Genomic DNA, 17324 nt, shown 5'->3' with positions numbered 1-17324 from the left:
TAATGCTTATAACGATGATGATGGGTGATGGGTGACCCACGGAGCGGCATCGCACTTTGTCCAAAACGCCAGCGGCTATATGACGTCAGTAGTCGACGAACAACGCAGACGCAACAGCCCAGACAGAGACGGCGAGATGGCAGAGAGGGTGGGAGAGAGGGGGCCAGATTACCGCGTAGACAAGGGCGCGGTGATTACTCAACGCCCCGCCGCACCCCCAACGATTCCCGCCGCCCTCCGCCCACCATTTGCGGTATAAATAACAAGGGGGCAATTAAAAATGCATTTTTTTTATTGTTTTATGTGATTTTTTGTCGTTGGTTTGTTTTTTTGTTTTTTTTTTGTTCTGGCTCTGTGCGCGTTGTTGTGGCTTGGCCTTTTTCATGGGTTTAATTTTTTTTATATATTTTATATATATTATTTTTTGTTGACTGACAAGACGCACGGACGCTAGTTTGCTGACGCTGATAGGCACTGGCGGAATGACGTGGTAACAGCTTAAAGTAATACACCCCCCAGCTCTTCTGCGGTTGTGAAATCAAAACCACTTTAGGTTAACACACCTGCGATCGAGATCGATATACGGCTAAGTTTTTTCGCTCGGCCAATTACGTCAATGCATTTGACGAGAGACGCAGGTAGCAACAACAACGACAACAACAAAAAACATTTTAAAAAAATTTTTTAAAAAGCACAGAAAATAGGTAAGCGCTAATAAAAATAGTGAAGGATAATGACCAGTTGCATTCTCGCACTCTCGCCAGCTCGGCGATTGCCCCTCCCCGGAACGCCCGATCAATTTGCCCCACTGACCGAAATTGTGGATCCGAAGCTCGGAAAGCTCACAAGACCTCTCAAAGACCAGAGCTAACAGGTAAGCCTTTTTTTTCTGATACGCAACTTAAAGTGTGTATGTATGCAATCAATTGAAAGTGTCTGAACCCATTTTAATATATCTCATCAGAAATCGCATCACTTAACTGTTAAATACTTCAAAGTGTGCCGCATTTTCATGACACAATCAGTAGACCTTATTTAAAACCATTATTGGTAGTCTAATAGTAACTGCTCAACCGAAATGAAATATTACTCATACGCCTCGTTGCACATTGCGTATGAGTAATATAGTTTTCAAATGAAACAATTTCACTACAATAGAAAATCGAACTCTTACTGTCTTATTGCGCTATACAATTAATTGAAGCAAAACAAAATATCGCCTTGAACAAGATTAAGCCGTATTTTAAAAATATTACTCATACGACACGTACGCCAAATGTAATTATTTTGCAATGGCAAACTGTTTATTAAAATGCGAGCTCATGTTTTTTGGTATGAAACCTTTAATGGGCTAGTAAAAATGTACACAACTAAGTTAACAGACTACAATCTACGGATATTAGCGATCTCAAAGTATTGCCTACTTGTTTAGGCAATAAAAGTATTTCCGAGAATTACATACGTTCTTTATGGATACAAGGTATTTATTAGAATACAAAATTAGGTAGCTTATATTCCAGTTCGTTAGAATGACACAATTAAGTGACAATTTTATTTTATGACTAACCGCTTTTCCATAAAGAAACCCTTTCATTTAGTTCCGCTATGCATATAGCCCTCTAGATATTTTCGAAAAATATAGCTTTTTTTGTAAATCGATTCCCGCTGAAGGCAGCTACATTCCGCCCATAATCTGGCATCTCTGTTTCGGGCCAAGCTTAAACGCGGAGAGACGAGAGAGAATAGTGAAGAACAGAGAGCGGAGAAAAGGTGCTGCTGGCCCAGCCATAAACTTTGCACATTTGCTTTCGGGCACTAATCATGTTTTATGGCCATAAGCACACACACACACACACACGCACGCACTCGCACAAACATACACACAAGCACACACACACCTAAACAGTACCCCGTTTTCCCAAAATGGTCAAAACGGGCCATTTGACGCGCGCATTCGCACACGCGTGAATTGTGTGCCGTTTACTGTTGTTCGCTCCATTCACTTCGGTTTGTTGTTTGTGTTCTGCAATTTTTGTTGTTGTTGTTGTTATTGTTGTTGTATTGCCTGACATTGATATGATATGATCGTAGTGTCTGTGCATGTCTGTGTGCGCTAGCAGAGGCTTTTTGGCTTGGATTACGGCTCGGATTTGGTGGCTTAAGTGAACTCTCTCATTGGTGCTGGCACATGCTAATTACATTTGATAAGCCGCTTTCTGGCTGCCCGGCGATTTTCTTTTGACGGCGCTTTTCTTCTAACGGTCGGCGCGAGAGGCGACAACTCGACGCAGGCGTTGCACACTAACTGAAATTCGAAATTCGAAATTCGGCCAGGAGGCTTGGCACCGCCTCACCTGTCTCAGCTGTCGCACCTGACCGATCCGCGCTGCCAATAATCTGCGCAGCACTGGCGATTATAATTCCATGCTCGACTCAAAGCTCGAAAAATGCCCCGCCGTGCGAACTGCCACAATCCTCTACCATCGAGAATGATTACCCTCTTTTATGACAGAATACTAAGTTTAAAATGGCGCCCGAACAGGGATCTCTCCACTTGTCTGTAATCTTTCTGAACACATCACAAGTGATTTGAGTATTGTTCAATCCTATTGGAATTAGCAATCCTCTTAGTTTATCTGTAACAAGACATGGAAGTTATACTCTTAAATTTGAATACCGAAGTCTGTTGGATTGAAGTTTCCCTGGTAATATTGGTTTTGCACCTGCTTATAAATTGCGCAGCACTGATGATTATATTTCAACAAAAAGCTCTCACAAGCACAACTTCAATATCGGGCCAAGCATTTCAAAAAGAAACACTGCGAAACATTAGGAAGTCTTTTTAAAAACCTAGATTCCCTAAAAAGTATGCAGCAATCAAATCCAATAGTTTTCAATCCCATTCAGTATATATATCACTAATTAGAATCACTGATGGATGTGATAGTCCAAGAACTCATCCACTTTGTTCTCTCAGGTTAAAAGTAAAAACCCATACAATTTTTGGATCTATCTCGAAACTATTTACAGTAAAGCTTCTACTACCGAATATATCAATAAATATCAATAAACGTTTTAAACAAATAAGTTTTGACTTTATTTTCATAAACACAACTTGAAAACTATTTTATCAGCGTAAGTGTAGTCACAAATTACAAAATATAGCCTTGCTGCTGTGTCCGCATGTGATTGTGTCTAGATTTAGTGTTAGTTATGGAACATTTCGGGGTTTCGGAGAGTGTTTAACCTGAGTAAGAAGCGCAACTGACGTTCGTGGCTTCCAAAGTGTAGATAGAGTTTGACAAATTAAAAAAAAATGTGTAGTAGTACTATGGTGAAACAAAGTTAGTTAGTAACAGAACAACTTAAGGAGGAGGAGGCTAGTTTTGGTGGGTGGAATCGGTCTTCACCGATGACGTCGCTCACGCTCTTCATAGTGTTCGTTGTGCCGGCTCTTGCTGCTCCGCTCGTAGCCACCACCGTCCCGCTTGCGCTCATGGCGCTCGGAGCGGTGGCGACTCCGGCTGCGGCTTCTGCTGCGGCTACGCGAGCTTTGTCTATGGTTGTGCTTCTTCTTGTGCTTGCTGCGGTGGCGGTCGTAATCCTTATTCTTATCCCGATCGCGATCCCTCTCCCTTTCGCGCTCGCCGTAAGGCATCTGTGGTGGCAGCGGCGCCGGTGGGTAGTCCTCATAGCCACCGCGACCACGGCCGTAGGACGAGCCAGACGCGGCAGCATAGTAGTCACGCTCGTCATAATCGTTGCGGTAGTTATTCGGTTGTGGGTAGGCGTTGGAACGGGAGCCAGCTTGTCCACCGCCACGTCCGCCGCTTCCACGCTCTACTCCTCCCTCCGGATAGTCCTGGTAGTCCGCATCCTGGCCAGCGGCTCCAGGACCACCACCAGTGCCCGCCGTTGACCGACCCGTGCTCAACTGATGGACGGTCACCCCCTGCTCCCTACAGTATTGCTCGATCCTCTTCTCGATCTGCTTTTGAATCGGCACGGGGATGCGCGGAAAGAGCGTGGAGAACCAGTCCAGCTTGGTCATAAACTGATAAACCATCTGTCCGATGGTTAAGACCTGCAAATAGCTTAGGTTAGTTCCAAGTTCTATCAACCGAGTGTTGGTTTTCGTGTGATTGGTGGCTCATACAGTTGACTCACCTGGCCGCCGCCCGCTTTCACGTCGATCTCCTCCTCGTCCTGCAAATAGTCCTCATACCAGTCGTAAAGGTCACCCGGCGGCTGCGTGTATCGCAAGTACATAAAGCCTGGGGCACGGAATAAAAATGAGAGACTCGGGATTAAAACATTTTCAAGGAGTTGAACTTGTGGTGGTTGGCCAAAGGGGTATAATGAGTTTCATGGTAGAGTGGCTCGATTTGATTGACGGGAAAGTATTACTTAGTTGGAAGGAAGCCTATTAATTTTTGAATGGAATATATGTTTTCAATTAGTGGGAAAGGCCACTCTGACAAAACATGGAATTTTCTTTTGGACAAATTTAAAAATCATGAATGTATTATATAGCATTTAATCGGCAAAATCATGCAATAGGTAACTGAAAATCCCTAAAAAATAGTTCTTAATAGGCAAATTACCGTAGACTTTGACTTTTTCCTTTGATTTTAGTTAGGAATTTCTGAAAAAGCAATGGTTGAATGTCAAGATGGTGATTTAAGTCGAATAAATTTGAAAAGATTTGTGCATGCTTAATGAACTGCTCCGGGAATTGCATAAACATGAATACTTGATAAAATAAAATATTTGCAAGTAGGGTAAAGATTACCTTCGCAGGCAGATGCAAGGAGATGCTAGGTCCTCTTCTCGCAAAAGGCACAACTTGAAATCGAAAAGGAAACGTGATTGTTGTTCAATCCATAGAATACCATCCGCCAAGATTCTCTATTATAGTTTGCAACCGTCCAAATCGACCCACCCTGCTTCATGTATTTTATTTTCTTTTTTCTTATTTTTTTTTTTCAAATTTGGGGTGATGTATGGTGTGGTTTGGTTTCGTTTGGTGAGCTGGGGGAGCAGGAGCAAGCGACGGCATATGTGACGGCTGAACTCATGCGACTTACCAACACCTACCTAGTGCCCGGATGTAGGCCGAGTCTGTATGATTGAGCAGTCCGTTGATCTGCTTCCGGGTCAGCCGCAGCGTGTATAGCTTGTAGAGCAGGCAATATGCCGTTGACACAATGCCGCCGGCGCCAACGCCTCGCACCTAGAAAGGAATAGGATAACGAAAATGAGTGCATACATTCATGCATTGCATAAAGCATCGCCAACGATTAGCGCTACATTTCATAAACCACTCACACCGCCGCACATGCCCGTTTGTCCGGACGTTTTGCGGGATCCACGCTCCCAGGGCTCCATATGCTTCACCTGGTAGTAGATCTCGTCGACCACTTCATGGTACGTTTTCAGTTTAAACAAATGGACTGTTTGGGGTACACAAAAAAAAAGGCGGGTTAGTAAGTGTGACGATTGGCAATAGCACGCGTGTGGATTTGGTTGCACCTTTGAAGTAGCTGGAGCTCTGGATGTTGGCCAGGATCAGGGCATTCAGGTTCATCGAGGATTCGTTGCCCCAAAAGGGCAGCGTGTTGTGCTGCTTGCCGGCCTTCTTGCCACCGCCGGCCGAAGATGACGCCGAATAATCTGCACGAGACAAGACGCCGCCATCAATGAAACGCTCGCGGGGATTGGATGCTATGTTCTTACTCACCTTCGTCCATGCCTACTGCTCTTTTACTATTGGGCGCATTAATTTTACGGCTACCGAAGGATTGTGTGCGCGGGAAAACGCGAAAAATGCAAGCACAATTTGCAATTTACATGCGAGAAAATGCCCAAATTGGCGATGTGTATGCGTTAGCAGTCGTTATCGGTGTGTTATCGATAACGCTGGAGCGGGCAATTCTTAAGGTCACTGCTTTGGTCGTGACTGTTCACCACAAGTCGTGATTTTCAATAATTTGTAATAATTTATTTAATATTTGCTTATGAAACCTTATTTGTTAGCGTAATATATAATATATAATATATTATTATATCACAGTAAGCGCAATTTTCTTTTCCTTCTAATGTTTTTGGGTCAATTCTTATGAAAATGCACAGAAAATTCGCATTTCGTTCAGTTATATGCTTGTCCTTTTAATTATTAATTTATTTGATTTGTAATACTACATTTAGAAAACAAAAAGTGTAATTTTCCGTTACTAAATCGTTTCAAAAACTTGTAAATATTTCCAGTGAATGGCAGAGTGACCAGGGCGTCGAAAGAATTGCCTTTACGGGCATTCGCAGCGAGGTCACACTGTGCCCAACTGAATCCAATCCGAATCCCCATCTTCGCATCCGCATCTGCATCTGCATTCCGCCGCCGAGGACGAGCACCCAGTGGCCAATCCGCCGACCATGTCGCCCAAGTACACACATGCGATTGTGGCCAGGTGAGTGGAGCCCAAATTCGTCTCAATTCGACGGATTGCCGCATCCGGAGGAGGGAGTGCCCCAGTGGCGCGGAATTAGGTCACCCAACCAAACGTTCGTGGGTACACATGCCAGTGGGTGGGGCTGCACCTTCCAAGCCGCCCAGTTCCTGGATCCTGTCTTTAACACTATCTAGTTTGGATCTATCTGATTATTCAAATCTTTCTATAGCTACATATCTAAAATAGAACTTATAAGCCTGAGGATACCAATTTTGAAGTTATACGTTTAAAAATACAGTTTCCTGTTTACCAAGCATTAATTTATCTATTTGACACATCTTCTACAATAGTTTCTCCCACAATCATTAAACAAAATGCTTAAGAATAGGAATTAATAACTTTCTTTCTTATAAGGAGTAGTTAGCACACAAGTACATTACCCACTCGTTTATCCACTCAGACGTTCTCGTATTCGCGCCTCAATTAGCAGATCCATTGTTAACCGCTTTAAATCCGTAGAATCTCGGATGCCCTGCTGGAGAACGGAAAGTTCGACGTACAGCTGGCCAAGCAGCAGCACGAGCAGTACTGCACCCTCCTGAGGACCATTGGTCTCGATGTGATCGAGCTGCCGCCGGATGACCAGCTGCCCGAGGGCGTATTTGTCGAGAACAGTGCGGTGATCTGTAACGGAGTGGCCCTGATCGGAAGATCGGAGCATCCCAAGCGGCAACTCGAGGCCGAGAGCATGGCCATTATTCTCAAAAAGGAGCTGGACATTCCGGTCATCGAGATCGAGGATCCGAACGCTCAGCTCGATGGTGGCGATGTGCTTTTCACGGGTATATATTTCATTTAAAGAGATACCATGATATCATAATTAATTCATTGTGTTAATTGCATTAGGTCGCGAATTCTTCGTTGGCATCTCCAGTTTCACCAATGAGGAGGGAGCCCGGGCGGTGGCCATGGCCTATCCCGAATATCCAGTGACGCCGATTCGGGTATTGTTATAATATAACTATTGGAAGCTTTATAGATTATCCACTAATTCAGTAAACATCTGTGAAGAGATCTTTGAGATTGTCTATTAAAGCTTCCCTTTCTTTGTACACCGCCCATTAATATGTGCATATATTACAAATCAGGTCAACGGCACCAAGAGGCTGAAGTACTATGTGACCATGGCGGGGCCGGAAGTGCTGTGTGTGAGCAGTAGCCCCACCTGCCAGGAGATCGTCAAGCGGATGGAGCGCGAGGCCATCTGCACCTACCAGAAGTTGACTCTGCCCGAGGAGAGTGCGGCCAATATGCTGTACATCAATGGAACGATCGTGCACAGATCCCCAACGGAAATTCCAGAAGCCTACAAGGTCAGCATCGATCGTTCTAATTAGACGCCATGCTAATTGTTTTTTTTTTTCTTTCGGGCAGACTTTAAAAGAGAAAATCGACATTCCAACACGCAACATAAATATTAGTGAATTTAGCCAATATTCCAGTGGTCTGACCTCGTCGTGTTTGTTGCTGCGACGCTGGAAGTCCATACGGAGCTTGTGAATCTCTCTGGGAGCCGAGAGGTTCAACCGACCGGAGTGAGAAGCATTGCCATGAGAAACATGCACAACAGGCCCAAGGAGCAGGATACTGCATGCATTCCCTGCTCTGTCCAGGCATCAGCAAAATTGTATTATCTTATTATAGTTTATACACACCATCTCTTGTTATTGTTACACAATTAAGATTAAACCTTTGACGCTAATCAAACTGATTGTCGCTGAGGCGTCGCTGCTGTTACTTTCCAGCTCATTGTTATTTTATAGGTTGTGTAATTCAATCAGAGTTGGAAAGTATCATCGCCGTCGACGTCCAGATAGATGATCGCCATTCCTCCTCCACTCACAATCCATGACGATGTTGAACGGATATCATTGTATTAATATGGTAAAATTACTATTATGAATTGTATCTACTTTACAAGTAGTTTGTTGAATGTGTTCACTGTCTGTCCTCGAAATAAATGCAACATTTGTAATCTCTTCTTAAAAAAAAAATCTTAAAATGCATCATTTGGGAATGAAACGCCGGGCTAACTTTAAGTGAACATTTCATTTATTTATAACTAAATATAAACTTAGCCTACATTTAAATGCATTTTGCTTTATCAGTATTTAAAACTTATCAAATGAGTGTAGGACTTTTGGGTGGAGATTTGTGTGGTGATTTCTATGACATTGTGGATATAAATGATCGATTGACCATCTGGTTGGATGAAGTTTTCTCCGGTGAGTGTGAGATTTGTTGATCTTTTGTGGAGTAATACTAGTCATAATAAATAGGGAGTCCTTACTATAATTACAAGTTCAGTTAGCTGGCTAGGTTTTAAGTGGGCGAAACTTAAGATATAAGCCCACTGCCCATATATATACATATATATATATATATACATACATATGCATATTGGCGAGGGTCAGTGGGTTGGGTACACATCTTGGTACTAAAATACTTTGGGACTGGCACGTTTAATCTTTTGGATTGCCGGCCAAGCGGGGTTGTTGCGGGATGGTAAGGTTATACATCTTGTGTATATCTATATATATATATATCTATAATCTATATACAACTAACTAGGGTTGGGCTGAGTGAGCCGAGCTAGCTGGGAAAGGGGCGTGGCTCGTTGGCCGCCCTGGGATCGATGTACGAGATCACGCTGCTCTGGCTGCTGTCATCCTCTATCGTCTCGTTGAGATTTTCGTTGTGGGAATTGCTCAGTGGCTTCGCTTCCATCTCCATCTCCTTCTCGCGATCGCGCTCTCTTTCTCTTTCGAAGCGCTCGACGGCCTCCTGCTTGTTTCTCAACGGACTGCGGCATTTGATGGCCTCGTACAGCTCGTCAATGGAGGTGTCCTGGTCATGATCGTGATGGGGATCCTGCTCGGCATCACCTACCACCCTCTCGCCACCCGTGGCGGCCACGAACTCATCGTCGAACTCGTTCAGCACATCCACATCTGCATCGCTGGCATTCGAGGATTGATAGCAGCGGAAATCATCGGTTAGTGTTAGATTTAGATCGTTGTCCGCCTGGGGAGCATACAGTCCATGGCTTCGGATGCTTATCTCCGAGTTTTGGTAGTTCAGATCGCTCTCGTTCGTCGGACTGCCGGAAAGCAGGCGACCATCGTCCTCCGTATCCACCGTAGCCGTCGGATGATGCCCCTTCAGCTGACTGAGATTGCTGCTGGAGCAGGAGTAAATCTGGCGCAACTGCTGCTCCTCCAGGGTGCTGCCCTCGTTGACGGACAACTGGCTGGACTCTTGCTGGTCACCAAGGCTATCCAATCCGGGCGCGTTCCCACCACCGCCGCCACCACCAGCCAGCATCTCACTGATATTATTCAGCGACTTGGACTGCTGCTGCTGACTGAAGCGGATAAGGACACTGGGAAAGTCATCGTCCAACTGAATGCTATTACTGGTGGTAACCTGCAGCGAGTTGGACACGTATATCTCATGCTTCTGCAGCAGCGGCTCTTCAAGGCTGACTTCCGGCAAGCCCAAACTATTCATGGCCTCCAAGCTGGGCTGTTTGACGGGCGTGGAACTCATGGGTTGATGGGATGATCCTCGATTTCGAAACAGGCTGCTCATCCCGCTAGCTGGTGGCAGAGTATTGGCATACAATGGAGCATGTTCGTCAAGTGAACTGGCGTCTTCCTCCTCCAGTTCATGCTCCGGTTCCTCCATCGTCGCCGGCGTCTGACCATGCTCCTCCTCCTCCTCATCCTCTTCGTCGTCGTCCAGCTCGTGCAGCGTTTCATCCAGCAGGGAAGGTGTTCTAGTGCGTCCATTGGCTCTCAGTTTGATCACCTCATGCTGTGGTGTCAATGTCTCCGGTATGTTGGTGTAAATATTGGCCTGCATGATCTTCGACGCCGACGAGGCGCTGGCAGGCACAAAGCGCTTAAACTGCATGGAATCTCCGCCGGAACTCATAGCACCCATGTTGCCGTGTTCCTTGGGAGCTCCAGCCATCGGTGAGCCCTGATTCTTGTAGTGCAGATTGGTGTTATTTATCTTGCTGCCGCCGGCCAGCATTGTCATCGCATTGTGGTGCCTACTGTACAGCTGCTCCGAACTGGCATCGCTCAGGCTGTGCTGGCTGTGGAGCTGCATTTGCATTTGCATCTGGAGCTGCATCTGCGGCATTGTCTGGCGCTGCAGCTCGAAGTTGTTCCGCTTGGCCAGGCGCTTCTGCTTCTTGAAGAACTTTCGGGCCACGTTAATCTGGTTGGGATTGTAGAAGATCTCCGCCGAAGGTATGAGATCGTGACTGGAGCCATGGAGCAGAGCGTTCAGACTGTGCGGTGGCACCGGTGCTCCACCGGTTGAGCCAGAAACTCCGCCAGCCGCTGGACCACCGCCTGCTCCTGGCTGACCGCTGGTATTGTTGATTATAGTAACGCCACCTGCTCCGTTGGCCTGAAGCAGCTGCTCCTGCTGACTCCTCGTTTGACTCCTAGTCTGGCTGCGCATGCTTCTCGAACACTGGCTATTCGAACGCGAGCCCGCCGAATTGTTGGCCTCGTACAAGCTGCCGGGTCCCGGATTCGCCTTATAGGCCACAATGGAGTTGCTAATCATTGCCGTTCCTGGTCCAGGCATCATACTCGATGGGTGTGCACCCCTCGCCTGGCTGCCATTGTTGTAGGTCACCAGTTTGGCGGGTATGCTGCGTCCATCTCTGCCCTGCGACCAAGCTTGGCGCGCATCGTTTCTGCTCAGGTTGTAGAAGATTAGCAGGAAAATGCCCAAAACAGAACAGCAGCCGGCGAATGATAGCACATAGAGCTCCTGACCACCATTCACGTAGGCAGCGGCGGACAACCAGGCGCCGGCATACAGAACCAGAAAAATGAAGTGACCACGCAAATGCGATAAGTTCGAGCGTTCGAAATCGTCTACAATGCTGCTCAATGGATTGCTCAGCGTGCTGTACTGCTCCTGCATGTGATCCTGCTCCTTGCGACCACCATGATTGCCAGAGCCGCCTCCAATCGCCGCTGTGGTGGCACTACCATTCGCATCCAGCCAATCCAGATCGATGTGCTCCGTTGCCTGCGTATTGTTGTCCGAATACTGACGATTCTGCTGATGTTGCATTTGCAGTTGCAACACATTCACCGCCTGCTGACTCAGCTGGTAATAGATGCACAATGCCAAAATGCCGCAGAAAATGACAAGAATGACGGCTGGCACAAGTAGTGCATTCAGTGTGGTGGAACTGTGCAGGAAACAATAGTCATAGGTTGCGTACTCCGCCAGATTAACAGCACTGCTAATGCCGCAGATGAGCAGCGCAATGCCCCAGCCCACCAGATAGATGCCGAGAATGGGTTTTCGCTCTCGCTCCCGCTGCGGTTCCATATCCTGACCCGGACATTGTCCCTGACCGGATGTTGTCGTCTTGGTCAATCGCTTGTACATGCTACTCAGGCTGACACAAACCCACAGTAGTACGCACAGTCCGAGATAGTGCATCAGCAATCCCAATAGACGGCACTGCGGCTGACTGGCCGTTTGATAGATGCCCAACGAGAAGGCCAGCGCCAGTGCACCCAGGGCCAACCAGGTGTTGACCAGAGCATGCCGCTGCACTCTGTTGATTCGCACTGCTCGGCCGAAAACAGCAAAGGTCACCGCATTGAAGGCGCAGCAGGCGAAGAGTAGACCGCAACCGGCGTACACAGCAGCCGGTGGATGTCGGAAACGTGCGCCCGACTCCTCGCTACGGAAATCATTCAAATACTGGCTGCGCTGCAGCAGGCCATAGTATCCGGTGCGACTGCAACTGAACATGACCAGAGTGCGATGCTGGTAGTGCTGTTGGCAAACGCTCGTCTCCCAGCGCTGCTCATCCGCATCCCACCAGGCGGGTTGAGGCGCACTCAGTGGATTGTGATACGGATGAGCTCTCAGCATCACTGTAACCCTTTGCTGGTACACATCCTCTTCCGGATCTAGCTCGTTATCGGCCCGAAACTGCAGCGCCTCACCATCGCTGCTGTACGCCAGTATTCCTATGATGGCAGAAGACAGGGATTCATTGTGGCTTCCTCGCAGATTTGGCAACAATTTGCCATTCCTGTGTAGCGAGATCATCAAGCGGAGACTTCGGATTGTCGTTGTAGCCGGCAAAGTGGTTGAGCTATTGCCAATCACGCTGTATGGCAGCTGGATTGCGGCATCGATATCGCCATGCTCGTACATGGGTATCGTATCGTTGGCACTGTTGCATTGGAAGCCTCGAGGACTTTGCTCCAACCAAACGCATGACAGGCTAACGAAGGCATCCAAACTGATGTTAAAGAACTCGACGAATAGGTTACGCTGCTGGGCAAGCGATCCTCGCCAGGGTATCATCTCTGCGGGCAACGGTTCCGCCTGTGTGCTGGCCAAGGCCAGGCGCATGGCCGAGGATTCCACCACGTGGAGCAGCCGCTGCCCAGTTCCCTGCTCGGATTGTGCGGCTCGAAAGAGATGAGCGGGCAGGTTAAGCAATTGCGAAACTATGTCCATCAGCAGGTGACTTATCTCTTGCTGTTGCTGCGGCTGCTCCAGTTGATCCAAGTACTTGACCAACGTGCGTGCAATGTACTCCAAATCCATGGGATCTCGTATGCGATTCAGCTGCGTCTGCGCTTGCGTAAAGTTGTGCAAACGTCGTGCAATCTCCAGCGCATTCTGACCCTTAGTCAGCGTAAGATTCACCTTGGCGAACTGCTCCAGTATGCGTGTCGTCTCGCTGACGTACACACAACTTTCCGTATCCAAATTTAGCCACTCACCCGATGGTCCGCACTCATGCGAAGCTCGGCGGGCTTGTGTGGCATCGCTGGGCTCCTCCACGCACTCCTGCAGCACAGTCTCGCCTCGCATCGTCCTGGGCCAGTGGTAGGTGCCCTTGTTCGTGTGCACCACGCGAGCTTCACAGTACAGCGTCCCCTTGGCTACCACATGCAGAACGATGGCCTGCGATAGATTCGCCTGCTGGCTGCGCAGCGTACAATCCCACATGCCTGTGTGATTCTGGGTTAGGCTGGCAATGCGCAGTATCGATTGCAGTATGCCCGAGTCCGTGGAATGGCGAGTCTCTAGATTCACATCGCCGAAGACTTTGGTGGGATCCTGATAAATAATATCCTCCGTGGAGTTTTTGGCTCGTATCTTCTCGGACCAACCCCAGAACACATAGGCCTTTGTCGGCAGATCCTCGCTCTCCCTGGGCACACCAATGGCAACGCGTGGGGCGTGGCACTTGAGCTGCAGCTCATCGCCCTCAAAGGCCACCTGATTCTGGCTGGGAATTAGCTCGAGCAACGGTTGCAGCAGCGTCTCACAATGGAAATCCTTTCCCACGCGCAGTTTCTTTAGCGGCATACCACGAAAGTTGCCCGGCGATTCGCATTTTGGTGGCGGCTGTAGACGCACTTCACGACTGCTCGACCAGGCGATCAACCAAATTAATCCGCAATCGCAGGCCAAGGGATTTCCAGACAGGTCGCTGTAAGAAGATGATATCACTGTTTTTGCCAGGATTAGAATGGATATCCAACTTACAGCAACTTAAGCTTGGGCATTTGGTCAAAGGTGCCCTCATAGATGTGGCTAATGGCATTGCCGGCCAGCTTCAGCTTCTCCAAATGCGCCAGACTATCCCCGAAGGTGTCTTTGTCCAGTTCGGTGAGCAGATTGAACGACAAATCCAGACGCTTGAGTTCCGTAAAGTTTCGAAAATCCTCGGCGGTTATCAGTGCAATTGAATTCTTGCTGGCATTGCTATAAATATAAGTGAGTTATTTGCATTTTAGAGGAACCACAGGGGGCAACTATCGAATCACTTACATGCTGACAATACTGGTCACATCCTCTCCAAAGTCCAACTCCCGCCAGTTGGTTATCTGCTGCTCATCGCAGCGAATCTTAAGGCTGTGTATGTTTTCCGCTGTGCTCCGGCAGCTGCATTTTCGTGGGCACGATGACGCTGTTCCTTGTCCCGTCGCAATGCCCGTTTCGGGATTTTGGGGGAGCTCCGTATCTTGATGCGTTTGCACTTGCACCGCCTGGCCCCCCTCTGCTGCGGTCGACGTCGCCGTCGCTGTCGGCATCAGATTTGGGAAGAACAACAACAAGAGCAGCAGTAATCCGAGAAGGGGGAGGGGCAGCGGTGGATTGCTGGACGATGAAGGTGGAGAATGAAAAGGAGAAGGGGGGCGATCTCCACGCCCCTCTTTCGTTTGGCCGCCCATTTGGATCGATGCGAGTGATTACATGCCGGGCGCAGGAAGCGCACATTTAATTAACAATTTTCGATTTAAGCAAACGCATTATAAGCAACAACAATAATACACTGCGCTTTTTTTTTTAGTTTATACAAAAAAGTGGTACGCTAAATGTGACCGTCGAACTATCGATAGATAATACCGCCCGGTTGTAAAAAAAAATACGCAAGCTATAAAAATTGTGCATTATACTGCACTCGTGGGATATATCGATAGTTATGCTTGGTAGCTGGTGTGGTTAAGTACCCGGCTAATTATGGAGTAGAACTCGACTATTTAAAAATTCAAATTGAAAAAGTAAAAAAAATTCTTATTGCTAACAAAAAGGGTAATATTCTTTCAATTTTTAGCTATTATAGTGGGTATATAGCTAGTGGGTATATAAAGTACACGTTTTAGGCGTAAAGTCTAGACCCATTTAATGTCATTAGGAAGGGCATGTGTTCAGTTTAAAATAAGTTTATTTTGAGCCAACTGGGCGGTTTGGTTTGGTCCGGGTTCATGACCCCGCCGCGCCGCCGCACAACCAACGTAATTATGCAAAAAAAAAGAAGCACACGCACAAACAAACATTGAGATTACGAAAAACAGGTTTCCTTCTTTTAACTTAAAGCTATTTTTGAATGCTGCCTAAACGATGTGGGCGAGGGGATTTCCTCGGGAAGGGTTAGAATGTAGGGGAGCTGACCAGACCCTACGCCAGCTTGCCATTGTGCGCCTCGCGATATTTGGACAGCTTGTCCATGTACTCGTCATGCTGCTCCAAGGTGGCCAGCAGGCCCTCCGTATTGACTGGCGATTCCTCTGGTCCGTAGTTAATCAACTGATCGTTCAGCGTGGTCATTGTGCCGCCCAATGCGTGCAGAATAGCATCGCCGGCGCAAATGTCCCACTTCTTGATCTTCGACGTGTGCAAATAGGCGGTGGCATTGTTGGCCACCACCTGGAGCACCTTGTAGCCAGCTCCCGCCGCCGTCAGCAGGCTGACATTCTCGCCAAAGATGCCCCTCGCCAGATCCTTGGCACCTGCCGTGTGGGATCGCGAGACTGTAATGATGGGCGCCTGATTGTTTGGCGAATGCTGCGGATGCAGATTGGATAGGTACTCAGACATCGAGTTGCCCACCCACGCCCACGCGGTTTGTCCATTGAACGGGCTGTGGATCACGCCAATGATGGGCCTTCCGGCCACTGCCACGCACACCATGGTGGTCACGTACTCGTATAGCTCCTCTGTGGATTGAAAAATGAAATTTAGCTCCAGAACATGCCATTGTATAATATTAATAACTAAAGAAGCCATCCTCACCGGTGAACTCCTTGGTGGCATCCAACGGATCTACCCAAACAGTGACATCCTGGGCATTTACGGTCACATCCGGTATCTGTGCGGTCTCGTGGAGGACCGTTGGATCTAGATCATAGCCGTGTGCCTGCTTGCAGTGCTCCTTGTCCTCCTCGGAGAAGATTTGTACGCGGGGAAAGATTCGCTGCAGGCCCTGCTTCATCACACAATGTGACCGGCCGTCGGCATCCGTGAAGGGATCATTGACGCCCTCGTCCGTCTTGCCCTTGCTGCGCTCCTTCAGCTGGCGACTCCGGGCCACGTCCAGTACCTCGAGACCGCCACGCTGGGCGGCCTGTATGGCGGCTATTAGCATCTTGCGTAGATTGACGCGGCTGGGATTCTCACTGCGCAGCATGCCGTAGATCGCTGGCCGCTCCTCCTGATGGAAATTGAGGAAGTAGACCAGGACAAAGGTCAGCAGGATGGCCACAATGGTGGCCGGCAGCCGGTTGATGCGAATGGAGCGTCCGTTCATCTTGTCTTCGCTCATCTATTATATGCTAGACTATATACTATATTCTATTCTATTCTATCTATGCGTGTATCAGTGTGCTGTCGTATTTGCCAGATCACCACATTGAGATCAACCCAGATGCTGTCTTGAAAAAACCCTCGCAAGAACTGAAACGAAAAACACTTGATGATGGCGCGTCGGTGGGTGTGGACGGCGGGGGCGGGGGCACAGGTGTTTCTTTCTGCTCTTTGTGGCGAGGGGGGAGCACAGGTGAGCTATGCTCGGTGCCGATCTATTCAATTTCACGTCCACGTTGCGCGTTTTTTCCCCCAAAAACAGCCCCAAACAAAACCAAACAATAACAAACTAGAGCTGGCATTAAATCGATAGGCGCCATCGATACATTCGGAACAGCGAATTTATGTTAAGATCAATAATTGTGAAGATCAGCGGTATTAAATTATTTAGTTCACTTAATGTACTAACATTAAACTTAGGATTCGAATATGTTGACCACAACGTCGTCGAAAATATCGATACTTAGCTATCATTGATACTATTTACGAAACGATATTACCAAGTAATATATAGTTTATACCGTCCATTTTCGATACACTCAATTATATTAGAAATTTGATTTTGTGCTTTTATTTAGGTTCACTGATATAATAAAATCAACAAGCTGCAATATTAATCGATGTTCCAAGAGACTTATCGATTTTCCAATTCTA

General features: G+C 47.6%; 4 protein-coding genes across 9 annotated transcripts; 1 reads left to right on the top strand and 3 right to left on the bottom strand.

Moving 5' to 3' along the window:
- Positions 1-564: 564 nt before the first annotated feature.
- CG1764 (uncharacterized protein) lies at positions 565-8507 on the top strand. Of its 2 annotated transcripts, NM_001298269.1 has the most exons (6): positions 565-874; positions 6268-6467; positions 6969-7291; positions 7356-7453; positions 7598-7822; positions 7884-8507. In NM_001298269.1, exons 2-6 carry the CDS (start codon positions 6433-6435, stop codon positions 8007-8009), a joined length of 807 nt encoding a protein of 268 aa, NP_001285198.1. In that variant the 5' UTR covers positions 565-874; positions 6268-6432; the 3' UTR covers positions 8010-8507. The 2 variants fall into 2 exon arrangements, with proteins under 2 accessions (NP_001285198.1, NP_572871.1); NM_132643.3 differs by lacking the exon at positions 565-874 and having other exon boundaries at positions 6329-6467; positions 7884-8493.
- CG1622 (uncharacterized protein) lies at positions 3070-5898 on the bottom strand. 3 transcript variants are annotated; one of them, NM_001298270.1, is made up of 6 exons: positions 5741-5898; positions 5533-5673; positions 5329-5453; positions 4793-5233; positions 4168-4274; positions 3070-4084 (listed from the first exon to the last, which is right to left on the bottom strand). In NM_001298270.1, exons 1-4 carry the CDS (start codon positions 5748-5750, stop codon positions 5084-5086), a joined length of 426 nt encoding a protein of 141 aa, NP_001285199.1. In that variant the 5' UTR covers positions 5751-5898; the 3' UTR covers positions 3070-4084; positions 4168-4274; positions 4793-5083. The 3 variants fall into 3 exon arrangements, with proteins under 3 accessions (NP_001285199.1, NP_001259512.1, NP_572872.1); NM_001272583.2 differs by having other exon boundaries at positions 4157-4274; positions 5098-5233; NM_132644.3 differs by having other exon boundaries at positions 5098-5233.
- Positions 8508-8546: 39 nt separating the features above from the next.
- Positions 8547-14929, bottom strand: Remo (Remoulade). The gene is made up of 3 exons (NM_132642.3): positions 14355-14929; positions 14070-14288; positions 8547-14013 (listed from the first exon to the last, which is right to left on the bottom strand). Exons 1-3 carry the CDS (start codon positions 14615-14617, stop codon positions 9102-9104), a joined length of 5394 nt encoding a protein of 1797 aa, NP_572870.2. The 5' UTR covers positions 14618-14929; the 3' UTR covers positions 8547-9101.
- A 309-nt stretch (positions 14930-15238) lies between these two features.
- CG15743 (uncharacterized protein) lies at positions 15239-17273 on the bottom strand. 3 transcript variants are annotated; one of them, NM_001298268.1, is made up of 2 exons: positions 16101-17273; positions 15239-16024 (listed from the first exon to the last, which is right to left on the bottom strand). In NM_001298268.1, exons 1-2 carry the CDS (start codon positions 16627-16629, stop codon positions 15486-15488), a joined length of 1068 nt encoding a protein of 355 aa, NP_001285197.1. In that variant the 5' UTR covers positions 16630-17273; the 3' UTR covers positions 15239-15485. The 3 variants fall into 3 exon arrangements, with proteins under 3 accessions (NP_001285197.1, NP_572869.1, NP_001259511.1); NM_132641.2 differs by having other exon boundaries at positions 16101-16964; NM_001272582.1 differs by having other exon boundaries at positions 16101-16764.
- Between the last annotated feature and the right edge of the window lie 51 nt (positions 17274-17324).

Source organism: Drosophila melanogaster, chromosome X, assembly GCF_000001215.4.
Source record: "Drosophila melanogaster chromosome X".
In the NCBI taxonomy this organism is placed as follows: domain Eukaryota; kingdom Metazoa; phylum Arthropoda; class Insecta; order Diptera; family Drosophilidae; genus Drosophila; species Drosophila melanogaster.
Note: the sequence above shows the minus strand (reverse complement) of the source record. Positions and strands in the feature narration are given on the sequence as shown.

Coding starts and splice junctions, on each gene's coding strand:
- CG1622 (NM_132644.3), bottom strand. Junction 5,454..5,532: donor GAGCTCCAGCTACTTCAAAG/GTGCAACCAAAT, acceptor TACCCCAAACAG/TCCATTTGTTTAAACTGAAA. Junction 4,275..5,097: donor GGCCTACATCCGGGCACTAG/GTAGGTGTTGGT, acceptor TCCGTGCCCCAG/GCTTTATGTACTTGCGATAC.
- CG1764 (NM_001298269.1), top strand. CDS start 6,433: ATGTCGCCCAAGTACACACATGCGATTGTGGCCAG. Junction 6,468..6,968: donor ACACATGCGATTGTGGCCAG/GTGAGTGGAGCC, acceptor TTAAATCCGTAG/AATCTCGGATGCCCTGCTGG. Junction 7,292..7,355: donor TGGCGATGTGCTTTTCACGG/GTATATATTTCA, acceptor TAATTGCATTAG/GTCGCGAATTCTTCGTTGGC.
- Remo (NM_132642.3), bottom strand. CDS start 14,617: ATGCCGACAGCGACGGCGACGTCGACCGCAGCAGAGGGGGGCCAGGCG. Junction 14,289..14,354: donor GTGACCAGTATTGTCAGCAT/GTAAGTGATTCG, acceptor TTATATTTATAG/CAATGCCAGCAAGAATTCAA. Junction 14,014..14,069: donor ATGCCCAAGCTTAAGTTGCT/GTAAGTTGGATA, acceptor ATCTTCTTACAG/CGACCTGTCTGGAAATCCCT.
- CG15743 (NM_001298268.1), bottom strand. CDS start 16,629: ATGAGCGAAGACAAGATGAACGGACGCTCCATTCGCATCAACCGGCTG. Junction 16,025..16,100: donor TGCCACCAAGGAGTTCACCG/GTGAGGATGGCT, acceptor TTCAATCCACAG/AGGAGCTATACGAGTACGTG.